This window comes from Tinamus guttatus, unplaced genomic scaffold (genome assembly GCF_059628265.1).
Source record: "Tinamus guttatus ecotype Peru unplaced genomic scaffold, ASM5962826v1 Tinamus_guttatus_pri_ptg000311l, whole genome shotgun sequence".
NCBI lineage: Eukaryota > Metazoa > Chordata > Aves > Tinamiformes > Tinamidae > Tinamus > Tinamus guttatus.
In genome coordinates this window covers 1,002,941-1,016,683 of record NW_028288845.1, presented here as the reverse complement: position 1 = coordinate 1,016,683, position 13,743 = coordinate 1,002,941, and the positions used below count along the sequence as shown (strand labels likewise).

The 13,743-nt window shown below is 43.6% G+C and overlaps 1 protein-coding gene across 1 annotated transcript; it reads left to right on the top strand.

The window, feature by feature from the left end:
- Positions 1–11,138: 11,138 nt before the first annotated feature.
- On the top strand, positions 11,139–13,495 carry SCG2 (secretogranin II). Its single transcript, XM_010218963.2, has one exon. It carries the CDS (start codon positions 11,149–11,151, stop codon positions 13,024–13,026), a length of 1,878 nt encoding a protein of 625 aa, XP_010217265.2. The 5' UTR covers positions 11,139–11,148; the 3' UTR covers positions 13,027–13,495.
- The last annotated feature ends 248 nt before the right edge of the window (positions 13,496–13,743 follow it).

Sequence of the window (13,743 nt, the reverse complement as noted above, 5' to 3'; positions counted from 1 at the left end):
AAGACTGTATGATGGGTTCTTTTAGTAGGAGAAAATCTATGCTCTCCATCTACCCTTCTGTATGTATCCATTTTTTATGTAATCCTTTAATTCTGAGACAAAAATAAATTATCTTACACCACACATCTTGGGCTTAAGCTGGGCATGCTCAGCAAAATGCTATTAGTCATAAGCTGTTTGGACTCTTATTCAGACAAGCTAATGAATGGGCCACTTTTGCACTAGGGGTTTGCCCCTTCCTGGAATTATTCATCGCGGTACCCTTTTCCCACCCGACTGGTAACATACGTCAAAATATACAGATGCCAAAGCCAAGGGAGGGTGGTGGTGCCTTTGCCCTGTTGCCTTCTCTTCTTAAGGTCTTGCATGGAAATGTGTCAGACCCAAGGCCTTCCTGGGAGGTCTCTATGTCCCCAACAGACTGAGATGCCCAAGAAGGAGTCACTGGGACTTTTCTGGCCGAGCAGTCGATGCGGTGGGAAGAAATGTCCAAGACAGGAAGGGCGCTCCACTGTTTTCATCGGAAGTGTTTTCTTAGGGAAAAATCACAGCTTTCCCTCCTAATTACATAGGTTTTACTTGCCAGTCAAGCCTCTGATAGCTGAGAGGAATGCAAGAGGGAGAGAAGAGTGCTACCTAAAGCAGCTTGGAGGTCCTAGACCAGCGTTCCTCCCCGTTTGCAGGTGTGTAATTAGTTGTCACTTGGTCTGCTGCTGCGTGTTCGGGGAGATGATACAGAAAAGGGAGCAACCCACCTAGCACAATTTTCCTAGCCAAAATAATCTTCAGGATTAAGTGACAGGAAAAAACAGATTATAGGTAGAAATCTTCAGATGCGGTGGGGAGGAGTCACAGAAAAATATTTCTGCTTAACTGCCATGGATGGGTACGCTGTTTCTCTGATTTTTATTTTGTTTTATGTTTTTTTTAAGTAGTTACCATTTTCTGCACATGGCAGTAAAACAGTATAATGATAAACAGCTATGGTGCATAGCTGAGGGGTGCAGGCTGTTTTACACTCTTACAAGTTTCTCTTTGTGGTTTTTAAGTTCGAAGGAAGTAATAGATTCTGTGTTCCTCTAAGAGAAGCAGGAAACGTTGGACTTCTTACTCAAACTGTCTAATGAATGGGGAACCAAACCCCCTGGTCCTCCAAGGTATAAACCAAAATTTTCCTATGCTTGAAAGCTGCTTTGAAATTTGATGGTAGTAAACAATTAACTCCATAAATCGTCTGCCTTTTGCAGTGATATTCAAGAGTTGCCTTCAGTCCATTATCACCAAGGTAGCAAAGTTCATGTTGCCAAATCACAACACTTACCTTCTCCTTACCAAAAGTTTTCCTTGGGGAAAAAAAAAGTATATCTTTTTTGCTCCGTACTGTGTTTTGAAGTGATTCTCTTTTATTTGGTTTTGTCACATTTGTGACCAAATGCTAAATTTGGGGTTGACCCAGATCTATATAAAAATTTATAGATATAAGGTTGGAACTGATGTAGGCACACACTTACTAAGCAAAGAAGGACAAGCTTATGATCATGAAAAATGCTATAATGGCACTGTTGAAACTAATGATATTAGCAAAGACAGCGTACGAGCAGAAATGTGATAGGCCATGCTCTATTTTTGTCATAAGAACTTACAGCTTTAGTGGATAGGCTCTCTCTTGCAGTATTGCCACAGGACCTGTTCAAATGATCTGGGGGTGGAATAACACTTGCTGCCTGTTAAATAATGCAAGTGTGCTGTTTCATGCTCCGAGAATCTCTAGATTCTGGAGAAATGAGAGTAAGAGGTAAGAAAAGAGCATTAGTAAGTGATGACTTTGCTACCGCAGGTCCTGTCTCATACTGTCAGACGGGTCAGCAGATAAAAAAGGGAAGGATTTCTACCAGAAAGAGGCAGATCCAAAAATGACTGAACGTTTTCAGATTTGAGAGTGATTTGTGTGAATATTAGGGAGGCTTTAATATGATTAAGGGATAAAAGTGGTTTAGCCCAAAAATCATGAAGTTTCCACAGGGCAGAATTGCTGAAGTGATGTAACAAAAAGGAGTGAATTTTGTACAAAATCCTTATGCCCTGCTGCAAAATCCCTTCTAGCTAACTACTTAAATTGGGAAGCCACATAAATGTTTACGTATATCTCTAGCTTTGCTCACTCCTCATAAAACCCTTGTGAAAACATCACTGAAGGCATTACTAAAAGTCATATGTACTGTGAAAAACATCTCCAAAGCTATATATTAAAAATCATTGTACACTGAGAAGACCAATCTCTCCCTCCTGCCTCTCCTGCATCCCGTTGCCGATACAGAAATCAAGTGCACCTCCATCTTTGAATTCACTCTTCCATCTGGGGACAAGTTTTAAGCCCAGACATCTCCCAGCAGATCAAGGGTTCAACAGCCCTTTGGAGGGGTGAGGACATGCAAGGATTCTTTGCAGATGCCTCGGTCCCACCAGGACCAGGGTGGAGGCAGCCTCTAGAGCGGGAGGCATCAGAGATGGCCTCCATTGGTATGCCCTAAAGCGGCGACAGAGGGAAGGATGCTCATGCGTTGCATCTAAATCTTGCTAGAAACACCAGATTTATGCGGCCAGGTTGCTCCTACCCAAAAAGCAGAGGCAAATGATTTTAGTTGCTGTTGCTGCCGGTTGTCACCACTGCTGCAGCATAGAGTTCAGAGGCTTAGACTAAGCTAACGATTTTGGATAACCCTAGGAAGCCTGTCCCGCTGCAGAGTCCTGCTTGCATGGTGTTCCCCCCCGGGGACTTGGCAGTGGTGCACGGCTGGTTTTCTTTTATTTGCCCTCCAGCAGTCACACGCTTTGGGCAGTGCTTTGGCACAGGGAAGGGGGCTGGGACCGGAGCGCACGTGTTGCATTTGCGGCTGGAGAACGGGCTGTGCGCACACACAGCACACGTGTCACTCAGTGCCATGAGGAACAGTCACTAAACAGCAAAACTTCTCTGGGTACAGCAAGCCTCTCCAATGTCACTTCTCCGAATGTCAAAGGAAGGGGAGCCTGGCCCACAGTGAATAAAACTCTTTTCTCCCCTTTCCTTGGCAAGGTGCAAAAAAATCCTCTTTTCATGCTCAAAGACTAAAAATAAATCCTATTTTGAGTTTTAGAAGCAGCCGCATGACTGAAATGAGTTGTTCGGTTTCATTCATGTTTGCTGTCTATTAATCTGCTCTCTTCACCCTCAGCAGGGTATGACTCAGACGTTCTCATTGTCTTCCTCCTTAAACTAGCCGTGTTTTGACTTTAAATTCTTCTGTCTGACGCAAAGCAGTGCTGAAATCATGACAGTTTGATCCAGCAAGCTCCCAGGAGACTCTTGATCTTTACTGACTGGTAGATGTAATGCTCATAACAGCTATGTAAAGCAGATATTGATATTTTTACACCAAATGTTGGTAAGCAGATGTCACAGGCTTACGAAGATCATTGACACTCCATGGGAGGAAATATGTGTGTATGTATGAGGGGGAGGCCTGCAGATAAAAATACTCGAGTGGTTATAAGAGAAGATGTGTATTCCTTAATCTGTTGGTGGTTTGCTATTCTTGTTAATCAAGCTGGAGGCTGCACTGGAGAAAGAATAATTATGGGTTTCTTTCTCTGTTGATTCATCTGCTGCTTCTCTGTTTTCCTTCCAGCAATGTCTTATTTTCACCTATCCCCTTGTAAGCAGTTGGTGAGCCTAATATCTCCTTCCTTTGAAGGAGAGGCTCTTTTTGAAGACCTTGGACCACATCTGGCAGGAAGCCAAAGACGCCTTCCAGGCTGTGGGATCCTCTAGGTCATCTGAACGCAGGGGAAGATCCTCACCCCTGAATGAGATCCTGGTTGCTAATGTACTAGAAATGGGGCTGTGGTGAAGCCCTGAGCCTGTGCCCTGAATGACTGCCTTGGAAAGAGGTTTCAAAGCATATTGAGTTGTGCCTTCAGAGCAAGTGTATTGGCCCAATGCTGCTCTGTGAGCTTGGGTAGGAGCAGGTGGATCCACCAGGTTCAGGGCCTCCCAGTCCCTGGCACAGCCTTCAGGGGAGCTGCCACTAGCCCATTGCCGTTGGGATGCTGAGAAACCTTGCTCCTATCAACCGCCCGACTTCTAGGTGTCTCAGATGGGCAGAGGAGACTCCCCCCTCCCGGCATCCACAGGCCCCAAAAGGTTTCACTGAAATGATGACACTCAAAGCTTGACTTGGGTGCAGTGGTGGTCGTATGCTCACAGATCTGAGACAGCAATCACACCTTCCCCTGAGGCTTCACTTCTTTCTTCATTTTTTTTTTCTAATGCAGGCAGCATGAACATGACAATGTTGGATGATAGTCAGGATTTTTTTTTTTTTTTTTTTTTTGTTCCTAGCAAAATCTGTTCTCAAAATGGCCCTCTGGAGCAAGCAGTAACCCTTCAGGGACGTGTGTAGGTCAGGCTGGCTTTGAACCTGCTTCCTCTGATTGGGGCAGGGAGTGAGGCCCAGGCATGTGCAGCTGCCACAGGCTCCTGCCCCTGTTGGGCTCTGACCTCTACACTCCTGGAGAATTGTGCTTACAGTCTGCAAGGCCCTTGTTTTTCCTTACAGTGTTATTTTTCCCCCTCCCCCTACAATTCTAATAATGAAATTAGAGCTGTTTAGCATGTACGAAGTCCAGGGAGGCTGAAAATATTTGCATACAAATATGTTTGATCTACCAAGCATGCAAAATGAGCGGCAGAAAATGAGCCTTATGTTGGACCCAAGTGGAGGTCAAGTATTTTAAAACTGAAATCATTTAAAAGAAACTGTATCTATGATGACAGGTGAACTTTTTTCTGATGAAGGAAAACCTCCCCCTTTCATTATATGTACAATAAATGCAGATACCCAAGTCAGATAGGAATTAATTCTAATGTAACAATGGCACTTATTCTGGAAGAAACACCATGTCCGTAATGAATTGTAAATTATTTTTGGTTGCCACTGGAAACAGAGGAAGGTGGAAAAACTATCAATATTGACACAACCCTGCTTTATTTTTAAGCAGCACTGATATCTTTGTGACACCAATTAGGAGAGGAGAAAGCTAGAGCTGAAGTTGTTAACTTTTTTTTTTTTTTTTGAACTGCATGCTATTTCAGCTTCAGAAAACAGACTCCCAGCAGCAAAATAAATATACTGTCTGCTGCTGCTTGTGTTTACGCTATGGTAATAGCCATGATGATCACAGCTTCACTCTCCATCATGGTCAGAGACGGGTGTCCCCAGAGGGGCCAGGGACGCAGTGTGGGAGCAGTGAAGTTCCCCCCACCCCACGCACCTTGTTTCTTACATACAGTGAAATGAAATCTCCCTGAAATTCTTAATTTAACGTGCTGGGTTGAGGCCTGATTAGCTTTTAGCTCCTCGTGGTGCACAGCCGTGCCAGGCGGAGCACACGCTAGGGCAAGCCATTCAAAGGAAACATTGGATTTGTTACTATTCTGTTTCCAGCATCATCCAAAGGGTGCAATATGGTCAAAATGTGTTTAAGAACGATTGCAAGAGTCTGTTGCTAAACATGCAAGCTCAAGCGACTATAATGCAATTACCTAAATTTCAGAAATGTTTTGATGCACTTAGCATCTTGCTTTTGTATAAAATGACATAGCACTTTTCATGACGACATAGACCGCATTTTCTGTTTCATGAATCATTTTGAAGAGCAGGAAATGCAAGAAAAAAGGAAAATGCGGTCATTAAGGGCCCCTTTATGGAAATAGGTGGCTAAATTGCTCATGCAAATCAATGCAACACTTAAGATTTTAATGTGGATTGAGGCTGATGTGTAAGTAAGTTCTGGATATCCTCATATAAATTTGATCCCCTGAAACCAAAATAGCGAAGACAGAGAACTAAGCCAAGTCTGCCTGACTTCCCATGCTGTTGATCTCGGGAGAGTGGTTAAGGCACAGAGGAAGGAGTCGTGCTCATTTGCCAATTAATCTGTGTCGTCTAAATAAGTGCGTAGGCTGGAGAGCAGCGATAAATGGAAGAGGTCAGCAGGAAGTTTTGGTGTGAAAGAATTAGCTAGATGGGCATCTGGAGGCAGAACTGGAAGCACATGCAAAGCTACAAGAAAATTGCCAAAAATTCTCAACAGAGCTTTTGAGCTTCGTCTCAAAGCTCTACCTAGGTCTGTAGCCACGTGTTTGGGGCGCATTGGAGCCTGCTGAATGTCATTGGACACATAGTGTCGCGTGGACGGGTCACGGCTGCTCAGTGAAGACCAGGGCTGCACTTGCCCCTGTGTTACACAGGAATGTAGCTCCTTCCTCTCTTGTTTCCATCTTCAAGGATGTTGGCTTTTACTCTGTTTACCTCTTTTCTTCATTGTCTCAAGGAAAAATTTGAGATTGTATCTGACTGGGCCCTGAATAGAAATGTTGCTCAAGAGTTTCTGTGCAGGCAGAAACAGGTCCTGTTTTTACAGGTAACTTTATTTGACTGAAATGGGAGCTTTCCAGATGGCGTCTCAGCTACGACAAATGCAGCAAAGGTAGTTAGTTCTTCTCTCTGTGTTCGCAGCTGTAATTATTCCTACCTTGCTGTTCTTATGACAATTTAATTTTGTAACATTTATTGGTTTGGAAGGTTCATTCATCCTAGCTTTTTGCATTTCGTGCTGTAAAAGGTCAAAATTGTCAGGAAAGATTTATGTGGGGGAAAAGGAGCCTGTATTTAAAAGCCAGCCTAACCCTTCTGGAATAGAAAGGAAGCCAAAGGAATGAGCTGAAACGCAGCCCAGCAGCTGCAGTGATGTGCTAGGTTTCCTGCTTTCTGGTTTTCAGCAAGGTGATATTTAGTGTCCTCTGTGCACGCAGGCGTTGGCCTTTCCTCAGCAAGGGCTGAGGATGGCGTTGCAAGGGCAAAGGCCGCCTGCTCCGTGGTGTGTGGGTGGCGCCTCTCCTTGCCCTGCTCTGCAGCGCAGCCATGGCCGGGAGCAGGCAGCATTGCCCTTAGCGCAGAGCAATCTGGGCCAGGTGAGGAGGAGATGCTGGAAAAGCCAGAACTGGGCTAAGTGCTTTAAAATAAATGGGCTCATAATGCAGCTGTGGGGAGGCCCTGAAGAGTGCATGCACCATCACGCCTTAGTGAACGGCCTGCCTGCCCTGTCTGACTGCTTCTCCTCCACACAGCATGTGCACACACGTGTGTATATCCGCCTGTGTGCATGCATGTGCACTTGCACGCGTGCATGCATGAATGTACACACACACACACACACACACACACACGTATGCACACAGGCCCCTTCAGCCCCCCCGCGGCTTTCTGCAGCCAGAGGGTTGTTCCAGGCCACCGCAGAGGGTGCCCCACAGAGGCAGGGTCGGGGTTTGCTTGCTCCCCCACCTGCAGGGCCGGGCTGGCCTTTCCAGGGGTCTATGGGAGCCCTTTCCGCCTCCCTCTTTTATTTTATATTTACCCCGCGGTGCGTGCGTGTGTATATGTGTGTGCGTGTACATAAATATATATATAAACACATCCGCGCGGGGCGGGCGGCGGGCGGGGAGCGCGGTGACGTCGGCGGCGAGGGCGGTATAAGCGGGCGCTGTCCGGGTGCTGAACGGCGGCGGCGGCAGCGCAGGTAGGGGCTGCGCGGGGCGCACGGGGCTGCGCGGGGCTGCGCGGGGCTGCGCGGGGCGCGCGGGCCGCGCGGGGCGCACGGGGCTGCGCGGGGTGCGCGGGGCTGCGCGGGGCTGCGCGGGGTGCGCGGGGTGCGCGGGGCTGCCGCACGGAGCTGAGCGCGGAAGGAGGCAGCGGGGCTGCACCCAACGCCTGCGCTGATGCGCGCACCCCATAGACACGCGTAGACCTACACACCGGGTTGCAGCTCACATCTGCACGGATACGCGCATCCGATACGCGTGCAGACCTCTATAAGATCCAGCGAGGTACAGGTGTTCGTGTGTTTACACTGTCAGCTTTGCTGGGTCTCTAAAGGCAGGAAGGAGGATAACGTAATGTTTCACTTGCTGTTCCCTTTATTCTTCTCTCTGGCTCATGACCACATTACTTTTGGCTTTTCAAAATATGGGGTGAGAGGCTTCTTTGGCTGTAAAGACAGCTTCGTCAACCCTCCATATGCGCAAGTAGTCATTATAGATGCTCCTTGGTTTGTTTTGGCTTTCCTGCCTCACTGCCCCCTGCACTATTATTTTTTGTTTGTGTTCGAGTCCCTTTCACAGGCTAGAGATTAAGATGTGCTTTAAAAAAAGTGTTAACTGCAGCTGTTCTGCTTATTGCAAAAGCAAATGGGAGGAAGGCTATATTATGTGTTTCCATATTTTTCTTATGGAAAACTGCTGTTGGAGTCCCTCACTGCCTCTTAGGGCAAGGACTCAGCTATTGAAAGGCTTATGAGTTTTCACAGAAAATGTCACTGGAAACATTATCTTCACATCAGAGAAGACTACTGGGAAAGACGGAGAGAGAAAATTACTGTTGCCATGGAAACATCCCGGCCAGGAGATGTATTTCCTTGTTTTGTCTCTGTTCTCCAGAACTTCTGTCAGGCTTTATGGCCTCCACACCCATCTCACTGCCAGCTCGGTCACCTCATTCTGTAAACAGCACCTTCTTCATCTGTTGCCACAGAAAGATTCGCCCGTTTGGCAGGTGCTGATAGAAGAGGCTACTGGCACAAAACAGAGGAGCAAAAATCTGCTCCTCTTCTTCTTGGCTAGCTTCATAATTACAACAGCTGTAGCGAATACAGCCATTTTAGCTTGTTGTGTGATGAGCAGCATAAAAGAAGCCTTACTGTAGATCCTCAAGATAGTCTAAAATGTCCTCTTGTCTCAAAACTGGAAATGAAAGTCTGAAAGACTGGGTAGAAGTCTTCTTACCCTAAATAAAACCCTTAAAAACACACTATATTTAATGACAAGATTTTATGACCTGAAGTCAAAGCTTTTAAAAGGAATCATTCCAAAGTCTTCTTTATGAAGCTTTCAGGTATTATCTATCAATAAAATGGAAGTGAAAATTGATCTGTAGATAAATGTACCTGAATATCTAGAGGGGAACTGATGGCTTGTTATTCCTGCAAAGGAAATATTCAGCTAGGGAAATGCTTTGGAACACTAAGCTTAACTTCGCCCGACTGTGAGTATTTTGATTTTAATTGGCTGCAAATGGCTTTTAGAGAGAACATAACAGTACATAATTGTATGCAGTAAAGGAGGTTGAGCTCCTGTCCCTGAGAGGGGGAGGTGCCCAGCAGATAATTATGGAACGAGCTCCCTTCCTCCACCCCACAAAGACAACTGTTTCTCATATTCTAACCAGGTTAAATCTGTTCGTAATCTGTCTATCTGCAAATTTTTGTTTTGTTTATTTGCTACAATAAGTTCTGCTCAACACAAAATAATTAATTATTCAGGTTTTCTTTTTTTTTTCCCTGGTGATATATATGTAGGACTAGAGTGTTTTCTGTGACATCAGATAGGAGAGATGTTGATTTAGGGCAAACCAAGATCTAGAGAAAGGAATCTTCTAATCAACTGTCTCATTTAACTCTCTGTGAAATCAATTCTTATTGGTATGCAGGCTGGGATTCATAAATATTTGGAGAAATTATTTGATATTCTGGATGTTAGCTTGCTCAGGCATACCAAGGGGGTGGAAAAAAAAAAACAGCTCTCCAGTAGTGTTTTAATTATTTAGTTAAGTCACATTATGTCATTGTGTTAAGGAAAAAAAAACGAGTGGAAAAATCTACAAGTGCGGTAAAACGAGCACGTTCACTTTCAACTTACAGCAGTGGGTAAATACTGGTACACGTAGCTTCTTCAAATGGACATAAATCACCACCGCAACAGGATGATTTGTTTCTGAATAAAAACAGATCGATTCAGAAAAGTAGCTTCTATCTTTACCATTTATTTTCTGTACATTATTCATTAATGTAGCTGGAAGAGAAAAGCCCCTGGCCTGTCTCCCAGCCCCCTTGCCTTCTCTGCTGAGCATCTCCTCAGAAATGAGTGACAGGAATTCTCATGTCACTGCGAGTGGCCGGTGCTCCTCTCCTGGAAGGACTGGCCTTGAACAGGGGTGTCATCCACAGCAGTGCTCTGAGCTCAGTAATTCTCTTGGACTCTTATTTTTCCCACTCTTGTTCTTTTAAAGCAAGTTTTCTAGTGCTCGTCATAAACTGGCCACAAAGATTAGACAAGGACTTCTACTCATACAGTCTTTGTGTATTGTAAATGCAGCTCAGTTATGTCACCTTTCTGCTTGTCCTAGGACCTGATTTGGTTTCCACTGAAGTGAATGAAGTACTGTTCAAACAAATCACTAGTGAGAACTCACCTCCTTTCAAAACTGGTTTAGGAAAATGCAAAAAGAAAAAGTGGTTTTGAGATGAAGTATAGATTGACTTTCACACAGAGGCTCTCTCTGGCTTTTAGGAAATGTTTCATTCATAGATCCTATTAATTTAAAATCACCTATAGAGTAAATAATATATTTTTAAACAAACAGCAAAGAAAGAAGTAATAACACTAATAGTAATGACAGAAATAAATCTGTAAGTCATTTTATATGCTATTTTCTCTATTACATGGATTTTACTGCATTCTAGCACCATTCAGTGGTGTTATTCTGCCATGAAATCAGAGACCCAGTGAAACAATCACACCAAATAATTCTACATGCAATTTTAATATTAATGTTTTTGAGCAACATTCAAATATATGGTTATATGGAGATTTCTGTTTGCAGCCATCATTTAAATATCAGATTTCTCTCTGGGCATTTTATGAGCTACCTAGGACTCTTTTTTTTTTCACTTTGGTACTGCCAGTGGAAATTTTATAGTCATAAATTAAACTAAGCATAGAAAAAACATTTCTAGCATTGCAAGATGATAGTTTCTAGTAAACTAAGGAATCATTGGAATTGACTCTCAAGATAAATTTCAGCCAAAACATAGGGCTTCCATGTATGAGTTCTAGTAGGTTTCCATAACTAATAAAGACACATACATGTATTTTTCCTGATGAGTTCCAGTCTAAAATAGCAATATGTGATACGATTTACAGTTTACTAAGTTTTTACTCATATGTTAATTGTCCTTTTTTCTTCTTCTTTATTTTAGGGAAATATTTTAAACATGGCAGAAACTAAAATCTTCGGTGTGGGAGCAGCGTGCGGTCTCACCTTGCTCTTTGTCCTAAGCTGTTGTGCTGATGCAGCTTCCTTCCAGCAGTATCAGCTGCTCCAGAAAGACCCAGACTATGTAATGAAAAACTTGCAAAGGCTCCCAAACCCTGATATGATCAAAGCCTTGGAATACATAGAAGATCTTCGCAAGCAAACTAACAAGGGAGAAAGCAGCCCTGATTATAGCTCTTATCAAAGCGCTCCGTATCTCCTGCAGCAGAAGGAAAGCAAAGACCAGGTTCACCTACCAGACAATATGCGGGATTCGTTAACCGAAGATGAGTCTCAGTGGGTTAAAGTGATGTTGGAGGCCTTGAGGCAAGCTGAGAAAGAGTCAAAAGCTGGCCCAAAGGAGAATAAACCTTATGGTCTGAGTTCAGACAATATTCCAGCTGGAGTAACTGATGATTATGAGGCTTACAAGTGGCCTGACAGGTGGCAGAAGTATCTCAAAATGCCACTTGGGCACTACGAAGAGAGTTCAAGAGACAGCCCTTTCAAACGTACTAATGAAATAGTGGAAGAGCAATACACACCCCAGAGTCTGGCTACACTGGAGTCTGTGTTTCAGGAGCTGGGGAAGATGGCAGGACCAAGCAATCACAAGAAAGAGAGGCTGGATGAGGACCAGAAGTTGTATGCAGATGACGAAGATGATGTGTATAAGGTGAATAACATTGCCTATGAAGATGTAGTTGGAGGTGAAGACTGGAATCCGATAGAGGAAAAAGTGGAAAGTCAAACCCAGGAAGAGATAAAAGACAGCAAAGAGGAAATTGATAAACATGAAGAGGAGATTGATGAAGAAATGAAAAGATCGGGGAAACTCGGCTTCCTTGAGGATGAAATGAGAAGAGAGAATAAAGATCAGGCATCAGAGGATGTTTCAAAGCTAATGAATTACTACCTTAAGAGGCTGGTGGGAAGTGCTGGCAACCGGAAATTAAGGACTGGAGAACTTGAGGAAAAAAGAGCAGCAAGCTTTTTGGATAAGCAGCTTGATCCTCAGTCTATAGCTCAGTTAATAGAAATCTCAAGGAATTTACAAATTCCTCCTGAGGATTTAATAGACATGCTGAAAGCTGGAGAAAAGAAGCAGCTTCAGAGTGAAAGGTTGGAAGCTGAGCAGGAAGTGGGATTCCCAGAAGACCTGGAGGAGATGTCTGAAACTAATCTAGGACAGAGTGATATATTTAAAAATAATGTAAACTCTAAAAATGGATACATGAAGCAGCCTCTTAACGTTATTCCAGAAAACCTACCTGAAGACCTCAATATTGAAGATATTGTCAGTCTTCTGGGAACAGACACCTTAGCTAATGAGAACCCCTCCTACTTACTAAGTCGTCTTAATCAGGAAAATGGTTTGCCAAGACTGCCGTACCTTCCCAGAAGATTGAAAGGGCACCCGTTTCCTAAAGCTACCTGGATTAATGATCTGGAAAGGAGACAAATGGAATATGAAAAACTGAATGAGAAAGATGAAGAGCTGGCCAATTACTTGGCAAAGATGTTGGCAAAATATCCCGAAGTTATCAACACAAACCAGATGAAGAGAACCCCAGTTCCAGCTGCTGAAAATGACCTGCAGGAAGATGAGCAGCTGGAACAAGCGCTACGAGAGCACTTGAGCCAGCTGGGCCCGCAGGAGTCCGCGAAGCTGGCGGCGCTCAGCAAGCGGCTGGCCATGGCCGGGGAGCCCGACGACACGCAGAACAGGCAGTACCTGGACGAGGATATGCTAGCGAAGGTGCTGGAGTATCTAAAACAGGAGAAATCAGAGCTTGAAAGAGATCACATTACTAAACGGGCCATGGAAAATATGTAATTGTTTCCCAGATATTATTTCTCTTCAATGTGTTGACTTCTATCCCGATTCAGTTGTGATTTATTCCCCTCTCTCCCACTAAACAACTTATGGTAGACTACTTACCATTGAACAGTCTGCATATCTTTCTCAGAGCTGTTATATTGTTTATGGATATACTTATGTATGTTATAAATTATGGGGCAAATAAATTGCTTCACGTGTTTTAAGAAACAATTCAATGAAATCAAGTAAAACTATAAAATGTACACCAACAACCTTTGCATTGTTAATAAAACATGATAAATGAAGAGTGATAACTATCATTTGAAATTTTTAAAATTAATTGGATTATTTTGTTACTGTCTGTAGTGTTTTTTGTGGAGTATCGAATAAAAAAATAAAGCATTATATATATATATAGTTTTATTTACAAGGCTTTTTCTATTCAGTGTTTTATTGTTGATGAATAAATTATTTCTGGACAACAGACTGTGTTTCTTTGTGGCAATCGATGAAGTCACAGTAATTTTAAACAGAAAAAAATTTTACTTCTATAGACAATTTTTCTGAAGCATAAATTATTTTTATTTTAGAACGCCTTGATAGCAGACACATGTGGGTTTCTGGGCTGCACAGCAACATGGGCTGGCATTATCCCCAAGGGCAGGGAGTAACTGAAGAAGCGTGCTGAAGTCTGCCAGAGCAGTAGCTGCATTAAATCTTTCAAAGATGGCC